We start from the raw sequence: 18,511 nt of genomic DNA on the forward strand, positions 1-18,511 counted from the left end.
TGTGCCTGCCCTGGGTGCTGCTGTGCTCTCTTCTGTTCCAGGCAGCAGAAAGTACATTCATCCCCCAAAATCCATCACCCTACATTGCAGCTCCCTTCTAAAGCAGCTAGCAAAAAGAACCAGGCTCTCCCTCTGAAGCACTGAGCAGCAAGGAAGCTAACGGGGAAAGGCACTGAAATTGTCCCCATCACCACTTCTGGAAGCAGCTGAAATGAGCACAGGTGATTCACTACCACCAGAGCCACAGGAGGTGACTCAAGTCCCCACCAAACCCTCAGCCCCAAGCAGAGTGAGCCCAAAGGGAGTGTGGAGCCTCATCCCAGCTGCTGGGCAGGGAGAGGACAGCAAGCAGCTCTGGGTGCAGGGAGGAAGGGGGGGGTCTCCAAGCTCCTAACACACAGCAGGGAGAAAAAAGCAAAGAGCTCACAGCCTGTCTGGCCTCTGCGTGCTGCCACAAAGAGCAGCCTGGGGTGCTGCATCCAGATGTGGATTCCTCAGTGCAGGAGAGACATGGAGAGTTCAGAGAAAAGCCACAGAAATGATCCATGGAATGGAACACCTCTCCTGTAAGGACAGGCTGAGAGAGTTCTTTGGCTTGGAGAAGAGAAGGCTGTGAGGTGATCTGAGAGCAGCCTTTCAGGATCTAAAGAGCAGCTAACAGGAAAGAAGGGAACAGGATCTTTAGCAGTGTCTGTAGCAACAGAACAAGGGCTTCAAGCTCAGGGAGGTTAGATTTAGGTTAGATATAAGGAAAAATCTTCTACAGTGAGGGTGGCGAGGCACTGAAAGAGGTTATGTAGTGATGTGGTTGATGCTTCTTCCCTGAAGACTTTCAAGGCAAGGCTGGATAAAGCTCTGGGCAACCTGATCTAGCTGTGGTGTCCCTGTTCATTGCAGGGGAGTTGGAATAGATGGCCTTCAAACCCTTCCAACTCTAAGGATTCCATGATTCTGTGATTCTGAGCTGCTTTGCGCTCAGAAGCTTTCCAAGAAATTCTCAAAGCCGGATACATCATGGGGGAGAGGTGAGGAGCAGCAGATCTGAAGTCCTGCATGCCCCCAACCGTTGTGTGCACCGCTGTGCACGCGCACAAATCTGTGCACGCGCACACCGCGCGCCCTCTGGCGGTGCGCGCTGCGCTCTGCGCTGATTCCCACTGGTGCAGACGTTGCAGGGAGAATACAGGCAGTGCTTCAGAAAACACGGGATAATCTCATCTCACCTTCCTCCTGCTCTCTTAGCTTTATTTTTTTTATCTCTAATCACTAAATATTTGCTTAAAATGAGATACAGGCATTCCTACACGTTCTCAGCGTAGCACCATAGTGACAGCGCACTGGGAGCTACGTATGTTTAAGCAGATCTGGGTCTGGGAGAAGAAAGGAAACTCAGAAGCTCCTTTGCCCCTTCAGGAAACAATGTGCTCAAAACCGCCTTCTGTGCTTTGCATTCAAACAGCCGTCTCGATAAGCTGTGAGCAAACAGAGCGCAGACAAATCCTGCCTTCACGAGGAGGATTAAGGGGATGAGATAATCCGAAATACCTGTGCCCCTCTGTGGGTCCTGGGCTAGAAACGCAAAGGAAGAGTTTAATTAAGATTCTCCAGAATGATGGTTAACACGTGTATTAAATGTGTCTCAAAACAAAGTATCCTGGAAAGCCTTGTTTCAGCCAGGAGATTAATTCCTAATTTTCATTGTGGGATTATTCAAATGCAGGAAAGCCTTTTCGATATTAGAGGCGCCGCTCGTTGGTTTTGGGTGCATTACCACAGGGAGCCTCGGAATCCAATTATCTCTGAAGAAATATGTTAAATGTGCTCATTAACATGTTAAAAAAAAAAATAGAAACATGTATTAGAGAAAAGCTGATGTATTACGCTCCTTAATGTCACGATGAATTAGCAGAGAAGAAGGCAGCAACAGAAATAACTTGCTGAAATGCCTAGACAGCGCAGGAAAATAAAGCATTTTTACTCCAATTAGCTTAATTCCTGATAATGACATCGATGTAGTGATAAAGTGCTTTGCATAATGGGCTCTGGGAGAGTTTGGGAATGGTGTTTTGTGTGTACAGTGAGGCAGAATGGGGCTCAGCACCAGGTGCCCTTGGAGACAAAGAGGGGAAAAGGCCGAGAAGGCGCTCATTGCAATGGCCACTGCCTCCCAGTGCTGCATAGGGCAAAGGCACCGCAGTGTTGGCTCCATCCTCCAACCCCCAAAGCACACGTGGGCCATTCAGCCCCCCAAGAGCTCCCCATCTCCCCCAAACCTGCATTTCAACACCTTGAATACTTGGTGCAACACTTCACCACCATCACCACCACCACCACCACCCCCCTCCTCAGTGCTAACCCACCCCTCTGCCCTTCCCTGCTGAGCAGGAACAATTAAACTGAGTCATGTGGGAATAAACAGGAATTTCCTGCTGCGGTTCTGTTGAGAAATTCAACCTCTGGGACAGACCCCTCCCCACCCCATACACCCCCTGCCCCACATCTCAGCACCAGCCCCTGCTCCCCCATGTGCAGCACTGCCCCTGCATCCCCTCCATCTCAACTGCCCTCAATCTCGAGGGCTTTCTGAAGTTTCCTAAGGCTCCATTTTCAACAAACAGAACATCAGGTGAGTTTGGTTCACCCCAAGTTTAGGTCTTACACATTAAAATACAGTGGGAGAGGTTTAAGCCTGGCCTACATTGCAGACCCATATCAATCAAAGCCGCTAAATTCTTTCCAGCCTCTTGTGCAACGCTCCACACTTGCATTTTCCACACCTTTCTTTTATTTTGCTGCACGTCTGACATGAATCATCTCCAAACAAGCGCACTGGATCACCCCCATCCCAGCTGGGGATGAGCACACACTCTGGTATGCACAGAGGCTCCTTTGTACCCAAGAGACAAAGACAGGCGGACTGGGTGGACGTGGAAAAAACTAGGAGGCCCGACTCTTTAAAGGAGGCAATGGAGCACAAAGGCTCCCAGCAGCCAAGCCTGAACACACAATGCCTACCAGAGAAGCGGGTTTGCCCGGTGCCCAGCACATTTCCTACCAGTGAGCTCAGAAGATGGAGCTCCTTTGGTAAACAGACCTCAATGATTTGGGATGGTTACGGCGAGCAAACTGCAGACCCGCTGCTCTGCCACACCTCATGCTGTGCCTAGGCAGACCCTGCTCAGTGCTTTCTTGGATTGGCTGCCCTGTGGCTGTTTCCAGGGCAAACTCCCACAATATTTGCTCTTCTCACGAGCACAGGTGGCATCACAGGAGAAGGAGTCACATTAAAGCAAAATCCTGCCCTACAACCAGTGCTGCAATGCCTGCCCCCCCCCCCGTCACACCCACCAGCATTGCAGTGCTTTGAGGAGGGTCACAGAGTGCTGGGGAGCTTCGAACAAGGGGAGCAGCCCTAAAAGCCTCTTAATATTTTCAGGTGGTTTCATTGCTCAGATGGATTTCAGGTGGTTTCATCAGCACAGGGCTCTGCAGCACCTGCCCTTCGCTCTGTGGCCATTTGCTTCAAGCTCTGCTGAAAGCAGCATTTTGTTTCTTTAACTTCACCTACCCCCTAACCTCCCAACCTTTCTGCTTTGTAAAGCAAGTGTGAAACCCTGAGCAGCATAAACCTGTTATTGTCTATGGTTATCTGCAGGAAAGTGCTCTGCATGGGGTCCTGGTGCCCAGAAATAGCAGCTGTGAGAACACCCCTTGTACTTCTGCCTCTCTGATGCCCCCAGAAACTTCCCCCACCCCATTGCAGCTTAATGAGAAGCAGATGGGCCCCACCTGAAGAGGAGTCTTCATGGGGTAAAACAGATGGATTAATGGAGAGGAATTAAAGCAGAATCCATACTTCAAGTTTCCTCCATTCAGTTTGGGTCACCAAAGCCTCCTGTCCTGCAGCAGCCCCAGCTGTGTGGGGGGCTCCTTGGCTCCCCCACTTATCCCATCCCAGCACAACCATAGGGATTTACCACTGGTTCCTATTAACCTCTCCCCAAGCCAGGCATTTTTCCTGAAAATGCCTTTTCTTGCACAAAACTGTGAGTTATTTTCTGTATCCAAAACCCAGCATACGTTGTGAGCTATGTGGATTTCCAGTGTTATTATTTTTCAGTCTCTCTTAGTAGCCACGTCCAGCAGGACAAGTGGCACATTGGGGCTGTCACCACCTCGAGGAGCAGGTGTCCCCTCCTCGCACTGTGCCTCAGTTTCCCCATGCTGTACAGGGGTGACAGCAGCTCGTGCCACCCCTCCATCCCCCTCCGCGTGCCACTTGGTGGCACTGTTGGAAAGGATTTCTTCGCCGGGTGCCTCCCTGCCAGCACCCAAAAGTGGGACTTTGGGGAAGGGGGTCACTTGGATTTGGGCATGGCGTATCCTTATTTTTTACCCTTTGTTTTGTTTTCTCTTCATTCCCATACGGGCACTCCCAGGCTGCCTCCTCCCGTGTCAGTCATTCACATCGCTCACCAAACACGTTCACTAGAGAGACCTGGGTGTTGCTTGGGCATCACCTCCAGCTAAATCCCACAGCACTAAAAATAACCTTTTCTGCTTAATTCCTCTGAAATGCATCCGCAGGTGGGGTGAGCTTAGGAAGGATCATCTCTTCACTCTGGAGTAAAGCACCAGAGCAGAAGTTAATGAGCAAGAGACAAATGAAGACAGGGGGATGACAGTTTCATTGGGCGAGGATGCGGCACCCTGCTGACGCTGTCTCCCTGCACGATACTGCTGTATATAAGACTGCTGGGAGCAGGTTGGCTGCACACCATACTCTTCTCACCCAGGTAAGCCCAGACAGACCCTGCAGGAAAGTGGGAGCTCAGGGCCCTGAGCATTCTCCTGAAGCTGAGCTCTCCTAAAGGAAAAAACACTCTGTTTGGTTTTATTGAGTCCTTCTGGCTCATCTTCCTGTCCAGCTGCACTGTATGAGAGGGGCTTACCAAGCAAAAGACCCTTTTTGTTGTTTTGGTATCTTTCTCACAGGCTGCCTCTATTCTGTGGGGAGATGGCCCAGCTCCAGGAGAACATCAATGGCATCATCACTACCTTCTACACCTATGCCAGCAGTGACGGCGACTGCAGCACGCTGAGCAGAGGGGAGCTGCGGCAGCTCATCGAGCAGGAATTTGAGGATGTGATCATGGTGAGGATCGAGCAACACGAGCCATGGGGATGGGTTTCTGTTGGAGTGATTGATCCCAGAGAAGTCCTGCAAAGGGTTCATGGGCCTTGCTGATGTTGTTTCCTTGCAGGATGCCCGGGATCCCAGAACTGTTGAGAAGGTGTTGCTCTTCCTGGATGAAGACAGCAGTGGCAAGGTTGACTTTAGTGAGTTCCTCAACCTGGTTTTCCGCGTGGCCAAGGCTTGCCACGGGCAACTCCAGCAGTACCTGGAGCCAGAAGATGATCAGGAGCTTACAGTGCAGGAGGAGGCAGATGGGGAGCAGCACCACAAGCAGGTCCTGGAGGAGGGGGTGAGTGAACAGGTGCGGGAGGGTGGGACATCCCAACAGGATCAGGACACCCAGCAGCACCAGAAGGGTGAGGAACCAAAGAAGCACCAAGACACCCAACAGAATCAGGAAGATGGGACACCAAAGAACCAGGACACCCAAAAGACTGAGAAGAGTGAGACACCAAAGATTCAAGATACTCAAAAGACTCAGGAGGTTGAGACACCAAAGAGCAACCAAGGCACCCAACAGAAACAGAAGAGCGAGATGCCAAAGAATGTCCATCAGGATGACAGGGCCAAGGCACGAGAAGAGGGTCCAAAGAGAGGTGAAAACGTAGTCACTGAGACCTCAGAGAAGGACAGAAATACCCAAAAAATCGAAAAAATACCAAAACATGACCCCAAGCCCCACCAGGACAAAGTGACCGAGACACCAAAGCTAGGACAGAACCATCACCAGAGGCAAGAGCTGGAGCCAGCAGAGCAGAGCCACATTTCTCCCACCAAGACACCAGAAAGAACCACGGACAAGACCAAGGACCATGCAGCTCCTTGGCAGGACCCCAGTCCCAAAGGGACCCAAGAGCTGCCACCTCCAGTGAGGGGCACGAGCCCCCACCCGGATCCCCAGGCCTCAGGGATCCAGCACGACACAGCTCACCTTCCTCACCCCACAGTGGTGGTGCAAGAAGGCAGCGGGGTTGAGGCTGAACGTGTCCCAGGACAACAGCAACATGGGCCTCATGGCAAAGGAAAACATGCGGCAGAGCAGGAGCACCTGCAGCCTCAGTGGCCTCCGAGGAAATAAGAACTGCAGTGAGCCCAGAGCAACTGTGGCTATTGGTGCCAGCAAGGTGGGATATTTTGTCCAGTGCTGTTTGTTATATCTTGTCCAATCTTTTCTTAACCCTGAGCTTGCTTGCACCCCTAGCTTGTACTGAACTATTCCTGGCTTGAGACCTTCTCTCTTATCCTGTATTAGGCTGCCTCTGCCTGTATAAGCAAAGCAATAAAATTGACTGCAAATCAGCACGGTGTCCTGATGTATTGCTGCACCATTCTGAGCTACCACAAAGGACCTCAGTGTCCATCCCATGCATGACACAGAGCCGCATGGCCCTGGGGTGCTGTGTCCTGGGGGCATGCAGCCCAAGGTGAATCAATGGGTCCCTGCAGGCAGGGATGTGACATCCAGTGTCTTCAGATAGGGTGGATGCTGGGATTGATGCGATGGCATGATGACCACTGAGCAGCTACCTGGCAGCATACATCTGCTCCAGACGCTGTGCATGTCTGCTGTAAAAAGAATCAAGAGCTCTGAATGCTCAGTGGGAGGGATTTGTCTTATTTATCCTCACTTATTAAAATAATAATAATAATAAAGGGGGAGATGCAGAACACGTATGAAAATTGAAAATCCCTATTAGCTACTGAATGCTCTGAGAGGAGCAGAGGGATATTAATTATTCCCCCATTATTCACATACACATGGTCCCAGTAACACCTGGGAGGCTGAGTGCAAAAAGCTGACACGCAATCCATGCACACGTGGACCTGGCCTCAGCCTCGGGAATTTCGGGTACCAGCTCCGGATGTGCACGTAGGGATGTGGGTGATTGTGGGTGCAAGCAGCCCACTGAAGTCAGAGGGGTTATTATGGGTTTGGATGTGCCGGACCACCAGGATTCCGCATCCCGCAGGGAGGTGATGCTCAGCCTGTTTTTCCCCATATTATCTTTTGCCGGCGACCTATCAGCCAAATCAGTGGATGATAAATGCACCCGCACCTCCTGCTCTGTGGCCGGTGACAAGCAGAACACAGAGACCTCACCGGGAAACAGAACGTCACTGCTCCGGGACACACCGGAATTTCACAATTTGCCGAGTGCTGAATCAGAACCGAAAAAGCAGCATTTCAAGATGATCTCTAAGAAGACACTTTTTGAAAATGATTTGGTCTATAGGCGCTGATGTCACAGTTAAATGCGCTGGACACAAAATGCACTACCTCTGCTCTTGTGATGATAAAACACACTGGAGAAAGCAGACCCCGACCCACCTTAATGGCAGCTGTGAGTGTTGTCAAAATGAAATGGGACAGACAAGATTTAGATTCCATCACAAATCCATCAAAACTCCCATTCCATCTGATATGTTCCTCAGAACATTTTCTTTTCCAGAAAATGCCAGTTTTCAGCTCTTAGTTGAGGACTGTTGAAGAGCCCTTTGCTACTTATCAGCCCCGCCTCAGTTCTCCCATCACCAGACTCCTCAGTCCATCAACTACAGCCTTTTGCAGTACCAGTAAAAAAACGACCCCCAAGTCCTGTTAATGATGTGATAATTATACACTATTCCAAATTATTCTACTTTTGGAGTGTTGTATTTGAAGTTGGGGGAGGTTTTTTTGTTGCTGTTGTTGTTGTTCATTTTAAGGAGAACATTACAGCAGAGTGAAAATTACCCCGCACACACAAGGACCTGTTTAAGACACCTGCAAGGCTGGGAGGTGTTAAAAGTCTTTTATATGCCCCATGAGGAGCCCAATTCTTCTGAGATTAAATCATAGAATCAATGGATGATCCTATTAAACAATGGGCAATCCTAATGATCACTGGACGATCCTATTAAATAATGGGCAATCCCAATGATCATTGGATGATCTCACTGATTGACAGATGATCCAAACACCAATGGATGATCCCACTGACAGATGGCCCTAATGACCAATGAGTGATCTCAACAACCAAATGAGGCTTGGCCACCCTATACGAACACAGACAGTGATTCACACAGAACTGGATGGAGAGAAGAGAATGGAGCCCACCCTGCTGGGTAACAGCACTGAAAAATTGACCCAAATCCCCCCTTTGAGAGTCCACTCTGGGGACACCCAAGCCTTTGGAGAACATGGTTTGGTGCTGCTTCTGTGGACCTCTGCCTCTATTAAAACCCCAAAATCTGCCCGGTGCTTCCCGATGTCCCCAGCCCCTGCGGGGATTGCAGACTGTTATAGGACACCGTGTGTACAAGCTCCAGCCACATTGTAATGCTCTAATTTTAATAATAACTGCAATCTACCATAAAATTACAGTTTCCCAAGGGTATCATTATCCCACAGGTGGGGTATAATTTACACCAGTATAATTTAATCCTGAAAAAAAGCTCAAAAATGAAGCACGGTTAGTAACAATCCTCCGTGAGCACTTGTATGAGTATCCCCAAGGTGTTACCAGCACTAATTAATTAGGCTCCTACACCCAGTACGTTCTAACCATCAGATGGGACAGATGAGCAGCTTAGCCAAGGCTGTGTGGCAAGTTCCTGCTCCGGAGCTGCCCGCAATGTCTCCGTCATGTCATGCAGCTCAGCTCCAACACGGAGCCCAAGTGGCATGGCTAAAGCTTTCCTTGTATGCTCCCTGTATGGGGAGAATTTGGGAGCAATAAAGGAACCCATTGGTCTCTAATTCATTTACACTTGCAGGATATTAACAAAAAAAAGGAGGGGGATTGGAGAGGCAATTACAGCAAAAGTTGCCTAGAGCGACCAGATGAAGCTTCAACATGAATCAAGCTCCCAGCCGAGACGTTTCCACTTTTAGTTTTAATTAAAGATCAAGAAAAGTTGGAATGAAATCCGCTCACGGAAAAGAGTTAACATAAAAACATGTTGTATCATCATTTTTCTCAATGAAAAGCCGTTGCACTTTGAATAGGCGTTTTCTGGTTAAAAAGTCCATTTTGCAGATTTTACTGTTCACAAAGGTTTTGTTGGTTTGGGCTTTTCTTTTTTTTCTTTTTTTTTTCCCCAACAAAAACCTGGATAATACAATGAAAGGCTCCTCGGTAAGAAGTTATCAAGGAAAAAAATATATATATATGTATTTCAGCACATGCTACAAGATCACCACACCAGCAGAGATCTCCTGCAGCATTTGGAGATCTCTCTGCTGCCCACCTAAATTTAACTTCTGTAGTTCTTGGGGCTTCCTCCGTCCTTCCTCCATGAGTAAAACCCAGTCAAACTGCTAGACCCCAGCCCCAAGGATCTGCAAAACGGTGGGCAGGTCCCCACATCTGCTTACAGCACCCTCCCAGGTTCACTCTGGTGCTATTTTTATGTGCATGTATTAAGCATACATAAATGCATACCTACAAAGATACACGTTCATAAAAAAATACATCCTCCCATTAATGTATATATATACTTTATAGACAGTCTAGATTTTTTTTTTCTTTTTTTAAATCTGAAATACAATCAGCCCGTAAAATAACTTTACAGTCCGGATTAGGCGGAACCAGCAGATGCCTGAATTGCCACATGGCAACTGCTATTTCTGGGTTAAAATGATAGGTAATGGGATGATAAGTTAAATAACCCGTTTGAGGACATGAAGGAGCAGCTGGGTTTGGCCAAAGATGAATCAGGACAATGTCCACAAAGGGTGGCTCCTTTCTGCTCCGCCACCAAGGACCCTATAAAAGCGCTCGGGTCCTCCAATCACTCCGCACGGCTTCACAGGAATCCCATTCGATCCCGTTGGTGACTTGGGTAAGTCGTTCCTTCAGAAAAGCATGCTTTGCTGGGTGAAAATGAATGATTTCTGTAGGATCTGTCTTGGGTGGCAATGAAGTTTCTGCTGCAGTATTTTCCGGGCATCTTTCGGGTTTATATTCAATGAAATGTTATTTTTCACCATTTGGACAGCTGCGTGCTCTTTGTTGTGTGTTGTGTGGAAAGGCAGTTTTCCTCCAAACAAAAGGGAGGGATGGAGCCAGGTCTGGCGCCTCACTTTGGTCTGCATTCATCTCCCACCCAGGGTGAACAGATTGAAGAAGCGTTCGGTTTTCCGTAAAAATAGCAAGACGGAGGTTTTGCATGCAGAGGTGCGTGCACATGTTCATGCATGTGTGCACACTGCAAGCAGGCAGGGAGCAGCTTCCCCAGCTGCAAGCCGAGATCCTGGCACCAATGCAGCCGATAACAGGCTTGGGGATCCTGCAAGGAGCACAGAGGTGGCATTTTTAGGTTTCCAGACACAAAGCTCAAGTATGAGCACTGCTTTCTGCCCAGGAGATTGCCATTAAATTCAATAAATATTTCTGACCTGGGTGATCTGACTGTTCTCTTTGGCCAAAATCTGTTGGACAGTAAGCTGGTGCTGTAACATGAGATTCATCGCTTGATTTGCATTGCTGCCGGTCACAGGGCTCGTTTAACCTTCTATGAATGCTCTATCCACCTCTGCCCAAGCTGGGTCCTCTCTCAGGATGTTCCAGCATTGCCTTAGACATCCTCTGACCTCTCCAGAGGAGCTGGTGTATCTCAATGCCAAGCAGAAAGAGCTGCGTTGGTTCTGGAAACTGAAGGAGCTGGTAGAGCCCACAGGGACAGGTTCTTGGGGTATCTCTTGAGTCACCATCCCCAATCCCCTCCCTGCAACACAAAAATGCTGGCATCCTGCCATCCCATACCAAACGTCATTCCAATACATCAGCAGACAAGTTGGAGGACACTCCCCATCCCACCAAAACCCCTAAGCATTTGGATATCTTCCCAGTGCTCTGGTAAAGCACAGCTTGCCATAGAGAGTAGCGGAGGCACCCAGACTCTCATTAATGTGCACAGCTTGACCCCACCAATCCTCCCCCTCTTCCATGTTCAGCCAAAAACTCTCCCATCCTTAGGTCTGCTACTTTTCTTGCAGGCTTGCTTGAATCTGCAGAAAGATGTCTCACTTCTTAGACAGTGTTTCCACCATCATTACTGTCTTTCACCAACATGCAAAGGAAGATGGAGACCAATCCAAATTCAACCGAAGAAAGATGAAGGAGTTCATTCAGAAGGAATTTGCAGATGCCATAGTGGTGAGTGCTGCAGTGACGGGCAAAGATTAAGGATAAAATTGAAATGTGGGGACCAGAAAACTTTCTGGAGAGGGAGTGATTCTTATAACCAGAGGGAAATGGGATGCAGAGGCTTTTGCCAACGGGGAGCAGCAGATGTGCGGTTCTGTACTGTCTGCAAAAGCTCTTCCTATAGATTTTGCTGTGAACAAATGGGAAAAAATGGAAAAAGAACTGTGAGGTGGTTTACTTTTAAAGATAGGAAAGAAATGTATCTAGTGGAGGGATATGGCATCTCCAAATGGTTAGCTGCAGCCAGGGAACCACCAGGAAAATGGGGAACACAGCCACGGAGGAGATGCTGAGCAACAAAAGTGAACCTAAGAGAGATGCAAGTAGAAGAGATTGTCATGATCACTGGATTTGCATTTCCTGACAATGAGCAGCAAGGCTTTTTGTTTCTCTATGTGTGTTTTTTCTACAGAACCCACACGACCCTCAGACAATTGACAAGATTCTGCAGTTTCTGGAGTGGGATGGGGATGGAGAAATCGATTTTAATGAGTTTCTGCTTTTAGTATTCAGAGTGGCTAAAGCCTGCTACTGGTACCTGCAGAAGGGACAACGCCTTCTGCAAAGAACAAAGCTGATAACCAGCAGCAAGACAGTCCAAGAGCCTGAAATTAAGAACAGAGGGAGCCGTCAGCAGTTCCAGGAAGAGGAATCACGAACACTTGAACGCAATCGCCATCCCCCCTGCATACCTGAACCACGAGACACCAGGGTCCAGGATCTTGAGACACACGAGGAGACGGGAAGTCATTGCCAGCAACGTAACACACAAAGTAGAGCTGATGCAAGACAAAGCACCAGGCCAAGGGAAATGATCCCTCAAGAATATGAAGAACAAAACCAAGAGCCATGCGACCAACGAAGCAGCCGAAGACGTCAGCAACCCGAGCTGGACAGACTGGGAGATTTACAAAACCACAAGCGCGGCAGCTTGAAGACAGCACACAGAGATGAGAGACAAAATCAAGAGAAGCCTCATCGAGAGCAACTAGCAGACGTGAGGAGCTGCAGCCATTCCTGTGAACCACAGCTGCTGCCAGACCGGCGGAGTGGCCGTCAGCCACGTGAATCAACATTGCCAGTGTATGATCAAAGAAACCATCGACCACAAGATCAAGAGGCAGTGGCACATGGGAGAAGCAGCCGTCGGCCACATGAGCCAGAAGAAGCAGATAGAGGAAGGCGCAATCAAATCCAAAAGCCTGAATTACTCAAAGATGAGAGAAGCCGCAACCACCTACGTGAGCTGGAACAAAAAGAACTTGAAAGAAGCAGCCGCCAGCTGTGCAAGTCTGAATACCTGGATTCAGAAAGGCTGCATCAGTCATACCTCCAGGAACCGCTAGTAATAGAACACAGATACAATAACACAAAGGAGCTAGAAGAAGACTACTATGAACAAGGGAAAACACAGAAGGGCAGGAGACCACGTGAATCCATGACATATGAAAGGACAAGAGAAGACATTGTGGCGGAAGCTGAAGCTGATATAGAGATCCAACATGTAATACGAAACAGGGAGAGAAAAGAGGAAGCCAGGAGACCCCATGGATCAGTGAGGTCTGAATGGACACAAGAGGACACTGTGGCTGAAGCCGAAGCTGATGTGATCAGACATGTGACCCAAGAAAGGGGCAGAGAAGAGACAAGGAGACCCTGTGAGTCGGTGAGGGACGTGAAGACACGGGAGGACATTGTGGCTGAAGATGAAGCCGACGTGGAGATCCGCCGTGTGTCCCAAGAACGGGAGAGAGAAGGGGAAGCCAGGAGACCCCGCGAATCACAGAGGTATGAAAGGACACGGGAGGACATTGTAGCTGAAGCTGAAGCTGAAGCTGATGTGGAGATCCGACGTGTAACCCAAGAAAGGGACAGAGAACAGGCCAGGAGACCCCGTGAAAGGGCAAGGTACATGAAGACTCAGGAGGACATTGTGGCTGAAGCCGAAGCTGATGTGGAGATACACCGTGTAACCCAAGAAAGGGGCAGAGAAGAGGCCAGGAGACCCCATGAAATTCCGAGGTATGTGAAGACTCAGGAGGACATTGTGGCAGAAGCTGAAGCTGATGTGGAGATTAGACGTGTAACCCAAGAAAGGGACAGAGAACAGGCCACGAGACCACGTGAAACGACGAGGTATGTAAAGACTCGGGAGGACATTGTGGCTGAAGCTGAAGCTGATGTGGAGATCCGACGTGTAACCCAAGAAAGGGACAGACAAGAAGCCAGGAGACCCCGTGAAAGGGTGAGGTACGTGAAGACTCAGGAGGACATTGAAGCTGAAGCTGAAGCTGATGTGGAGATCCACCGTGTGTCCCGGGAATGGGAGAGAAAAGAGGAGGCAAGGACACCACGTGAATCAGTGAGATCTGACAGGACACAGGAGGATGTAGTGGCAGAAGCTGAAGCTGATGTTGAGATCCGCTATGTGACCCAAGAAAGGGACAGAGAAGAAGCCCGGAGACCACGTGGAAAGGCAAGGTACGTGAAGACACGGGAGGACATTGTGGCTGAAGCTGAAGCTGATGTAGAGATCCGCCGTATCTCCCGGGAACAGGAGAGAAAACAGGAGGCCAGGAGACCCCGTGAAACACAGAGGTACGTGAAGACACGGGAGGACATTGTAGCAGAAGCTGAAGCCGATGCTGAGATCCGACATGTAACCCAAGAAAGGGACAGAGAAGAAGCCCGGAGACCCCGTGAAACGGCGAGGTACGTGAAAACACAGGAGGACATTGTGGCAGAAGCGGAAGCTGATGTGGAGATCCGCCGTGTTTCCCGGGAACGGGAGAGACAAGAGGAGGCCAGGAGACCCCGTGAATCACAGAGGTACGTGAAGACTCAGGAGGACATTGTAGCTGAAGCCGAAGCTGATGTTGAGATCCGCCGTGTAACCCAAGAAAGGGACAGAGAAGAAGCCAGGAGACCCCGTGAATCAGCGCGATTCCAGAGGACACAAGAGGACATTGTGGCAGAAGCTGACGCTGATGTGGAGATCCGCCGTGTGTCCCAGGAACCCAAGAGAGAAGAAGAAGCCAGAAGACCCCGTGAATTGGTAAGATCTGAGCGGATACAGGAGGACATTGTGGCTGATATTGAAGCCGATGTGGAGATTAGACGTGTGACACAAAAAAGGGAGAGAGAAGAAGCCAGGAGACCCCGTGAATCAGTGAGATGTGAGCGCACACGGGAGGACATTGTAGCTGAAGCCGAGGCTGATGTGGAGATCCGCCGTGTGTCCCAAGAACGGGACAGAGAAGGGGAAGCCAGGAGACCCCGTGAATCAGCCCGATTCCAGAGGACACAAGAGGACATTGTGGCTGAAGCCGAAGCTGATGTGGAGATCCGACGTGTAACCCAAGGAAGGGAGAGACAAGAGGAGGCCGGGAGACCTCATGAATCACAGAGGTACGGGAAGGCAAGGGAGGACATTGTGGCTGAAGCTGAAGCTGATGTTGAGATCCGCCGTGTAACCCAAGAAAGGGACAGAGAAGCCAGGAGACCCCGTGAAACGGCAAGGTACGTGAAGACACGGGAGGACATTGTGGCTGAAGCTGAGGCCGATGTTGAGATCCGCCGTGTTTCCCGGGAACGGGAGAGACAACAGGAAGCAAGGAGACCCCGTGAATCACAGAGGTACGTGAAGACACGGGAGGACATTGTAGCAGAAGCTGAAGCCGATGCTGAGATCCGCCGTGTAACCCAAGAAAAGGAGAGAGAAGGGGAAGCCAGGAGACCCCGTGAATCAGCCCGATTCCAGAGGACACAAGAGGACATTGTGGCAGAAGCTGAAGCTGATGTGGAGATCCGACGTGTAACCCAAGAAAGGGACAGACAAGAAGCCAGGAGACCCCGTGAATCAGCCCGATTCCAGAGGACACAAGAGGACATTGTGGCTGAAGCCGAAGCTGATGTGGAGATCCGACGTGTGACACAAAAAAGGGAGAGACAAGAGGAGGCCAGGAGACCCCGTGAATCACAGAGGTCTGAGCAGACACGGGAAGACATTGTGGCAGAAGCTGACGCTGATGTGGAGATCCACCGTGTAAGCCAAGAAAGGGACAGAGAAGAAGCCAGGAGACCCCGTGAATCGGCAAGGTACGTGAAGACTCAGGAGGACATTGTGGCTGAAGCTGAGGCCGATGTTGAGATCCGCCGTGTTTCCCGGGAACGGGAGAGACAACAGGAGGCCAGGAGACCCCGTGAATCACAGAGGTACGTGAAGACACGGGAGGACATTGTAGCAGAAGCTGAAGCTGATGTAGAGATCCGCCGTGTAACCCAAGAAAGGGACAGAGAAGATGTCAGGAGACCCCGTGAAACAGCAAGGTACGTGAAGACACAGGAGGACATTGTGGCAGAAGCTGAAGCTGATGTGGAGATCCGACGTGTAACCCAAGAAAGGGACAGACAAGAAGCCAGGAGACCCCGTGAAAGGGCGAGGTACGTGAAGACTCGGGAGGACATTGTAGCGGAAGCCGAAGCTGATGTGGAGATCCGACGTGTGACACAAAAAAGGGAGAGACAAGAGGAGGCCAGGAGACCCCGTGAATCGGTGAGGTCTGAGCAGACACGGGAAGACATTGTGGCTGAAGCTGAAGCTGATGTGGAGATCCGCCATGTAAGCCAAGAAAGGGACAGAGAAGAAGCCCGGAGACCCCGTGAAACGGCAAGGTACGTGAAGACACGGGAGGACATTGTGGCTGAAGCTGAGGCCGATGTTGAGATCCGCCGTGTTTCCCGGGAACGGGAGAGACAACAGGAGGCCAGGAGACCCCGTGAATCACAGCGATACGTGAGGACTCGAGAGGACATTGTGGCTGAAGCTGAAGCTGATGTGGAGATCCGACGTGTGACACAAAAAAGGGAGAGACAAGAGGAGGCCAGGAGACCCCGTGAATCGGTGAGGTCTGAGCAGACACGGGAAGACATTGTGGCAGAAGCTGAAGCTGATGTGGAGATCCGCCGTGTGTCCCAGGAACGCAAGAGAGAAGAGGAAGCCAGAAGACCCCGTGAATTGGTGAGATCTGAGCGGATACGGGAGGACATTGTGGCTGATATTGAAGCCGATGTGGAGATTAGACGTGTGACACAAAAAAGGGAGAGAGAAGAAGCCAGGAGACCCCGTGAAACGGCAAGGTACGTGAAGACACGGGAGGACATTGTGGCTGAAGCTGAAGCTGATGTGGAGATCCGACGTGTAAGCCAAGAAAGGGACAGACAAGAAGCCAGGAGACCCCGTGAATCACAGAGGTATGAACGGACACGGGAGTACACTGTAGCTGAAGCTGAAGCTGATGTGCAGATCCGACGTGTAACCCAAGAAAGGGACAGACAAGAAGCCCAGAGACCCCATGAAACGGCGAGGTACATGAAGACTCAGGAGGACATTGTAGCTGAAGCCGAAGCTGATGTGGAGATCAGACGTGTGACACAAAAAAGGGAGAGAGAAGAAGCCAGGAGACCACGTGAATCGGTGAGGTCTGAGCAGACACGGGAGGACATTGTGGCAGAAGGTGAGGCTGATGTGGAGATCCACCATGTGTCCCAAGAACAGGAGAGAGAAGGGGAAGCCAGGAGACCCTGTGAATCAGCCAGATTCCAGAGGACACAAGAGGACATTGTGGTTGAAGCTGAAGCTGATGTGGAGATCCGCCACATTTCCAGAGAACTGTTGCATGAAGAAGAGGCCACGAGACCACGTAAATTGGTGACATATGCAAGGACTCAGGAGGAAACTGTGGCTGCAGCTGAAGCAGAGATCTGCCGTGAGAAGGAACAGCAGAGAGATAGCCTCCGTAAGCATGAGGAACCTGTGGAGGAGAGGAGGACTGTACAGGTACAAGTGAGGGAAGATGCCATTGTAAACGAAAGGAGTCTTGATCGTCAGCGGGACCTGGAAGTGGAGCAAAATAGGTTCCCAGTACACAATGATCAGGGAAGAAGGCAGGACAGAAGCCTCTACCAAACTGTGGACATTGATAGCAGAGACCTCGTCCCCCATGGAGAAGTGCCGTCTGTCACTGATGTGAGGGTCCGCTATATTCCCTCTGTCCCTGATGTACGCCCAGAGGTACAGACTGTCCCTGAGCCCTGTGAGCCTCAGACCATTGCATATTTGATCCATGTTATCCAGAACCTGAATGATCCCAAAGCTACCACATATGAGATCATCTGTCAGCAGTCCAATGGCTCAGAGCAGCCTGTCTATGTAAGGAAATGCTACGTTTCACCACAGCCACCAGATGGGCCGTGCAAAGACAGCAGTGTTGTGGAGCCTGAACCACAGCATCTTCCATCTTCCAGTTCCCAGGAAAATGCAAGGGAGCTCAAGGAGCCCAGGAAAAGTGAGACTCGGGAAAGGTCTACAACAGCAGTAAAGGAAGCGGCTCAGCAGGCTTCTGCCCCTGAGTTGGATGGCTTGAAGGGTGACACCAATCAGTCTGAGACTAGGGAAGACAGGAGGGACCACCAGAGTCCCCGGGTGAATGATGTGGAAGAGAAGAATCGTCAGCCAGAGGATGATGGACCAAAAGCCACAGGAGAGGAAGTCTCACAGGAAGCCGAATCCCGAGGAAACAAAGACAGGAAGGCCAAGAGCCAATCACCTCCATCCCGAGATCCAGAGCTGCAGGAAGCTCGCAAGCAGGGCCAGCAAGCTGCAGAAGAGCCACGTCACCAAAGGGACGAAGCTGGCTGCTGCCACGAGGATGCAGAGCTCCCCTCACCAGAGAGGAGCCGCCAGACACGAGAAGATGAAAACAGCAAAAGGAGCTCCCAGCAAGAGGGTACCACTCAGCCTCAAAGTGAGGAGGAACACAGGCCCGTGGCTCCACAAGAACCAAGCCAGCCTACGAGGGATGAGGCCAAGGCACCCTGAGGGGTTAGCCCCTCTGTAGCACCCACGGGGCTCCTCTGAGCATCTTCTGCCCTACCCTTAGGATGTGACCACATGGTGACATAGAAGTGCTCAACACAAAGGGATGCTCTGCGAGGTGGTGAGAGGCTTTGAGGATTCCCGTCCTGACAAACCCTCAGCAACACAGACAGGTAGAGAGCTATGCCAGGATCAGAAGCTCCTGCCTGCCCTCTTTATGTCTATGCTTCCCGCCCCCCTCTCCCT

At 50.4% G+C, this 18,511-nt stretch overlaps 2 protein-coding genes across 2 annotated transcripts; both read left to right on the forward strand.

The window, feature by feature from the left end:
* The first annotated feature begins 4,700 nt into the window (after positions 1 to 4,700).
* LOC100539174 (cornulin-like) lies at positions 4,701 to 6,506 on the forward strand. Its single transcript, XM_010723895.3, has 3 exons — positions 4,701 to 4,796; positions 4,996 to 5,155; positions 5,265 to 6,506. The coding sequence occupies exons 2-3, from the start codon at positions 5,018 to 5,020 to the stop codon at positions 6,273 to 6,275; spliced, it is 1,149 nt and encodes a 382-aa protein (XP_010722197.1). The 5' UTR covers positions 4,701 to 4,796; positions 4,996 to 5,017; the 3' UTR covers positions 6,276 to 6,506.
* Positions 6,507 to 9,958: 3,452 nt separating this feature from the next.
* On the forward strand, positions 9,959 to 18,268 carry TCHH (trichohyalin). Its single transcript, XM_031556909.1, has 2 exons — positions 9,959 to 11,337; positions 11,801 to 18,268. The coding sequence occupies exons 1-2, from the start codon at positions 11,200 to 11,202 to the stop codon at positions 18,266 to 18,268; spliced, it is 6,606 nt and encodes a 2,201-aa protein (XP_031412769.1). The 5' UTR covers positions 9,959 to 11,199.
* Positions 18,269 to 18,511: the final 243 nt, after the last annotated feature.

This window comes from Meleagris gallopavo, chromosome 27, assembly GCF_000146605.3.
Source record: "Meleagris gallopavo isolate NT-WF06-2002-E0010 breed Aviagen turkey brand Nicholas breeding stock chromosome 27, Turkey_5.1, whole genome shotgun sequence".
Taxonomy (NCBI): domain Eukaryota; kingdom Metazoa; phylum Chordata; class Aves; order Galliformes; family Phasianidae; genus Meleagris; species Meleagris gallopavo.

Bases quoted from the DNA above. Each gene is read 5' to 3' on its own strand.
- LOC100539174 (XM_010723895.3), top strand. From the start codon at position 5,018: ATGGCCCAGCTCCAGGAGAACATCAATGGCATCATCACTACCTTCTAC. The intron at 5,156-5,264 runs GTGAGGATCGAG...GTTTCCTTGCAG, and splicing joins AATTTGAGGATGTGATCATG to GATGCCCGGGATCCCAGAAC.
- TCHH (XM_031556909.1), top strand. From the start codon at position 11,200: ATGTCTCACTTCTTAGACAGTGTTTCCACCATCATTACTGTCTTTCAC. The intron at 11,338-11,800 runs GTGAGTGCTGCA...TTTTTTCTACAG, and splicing joins AATTTGCAGATGCCATAGTG to AACCCACACGACCCTCAGAC.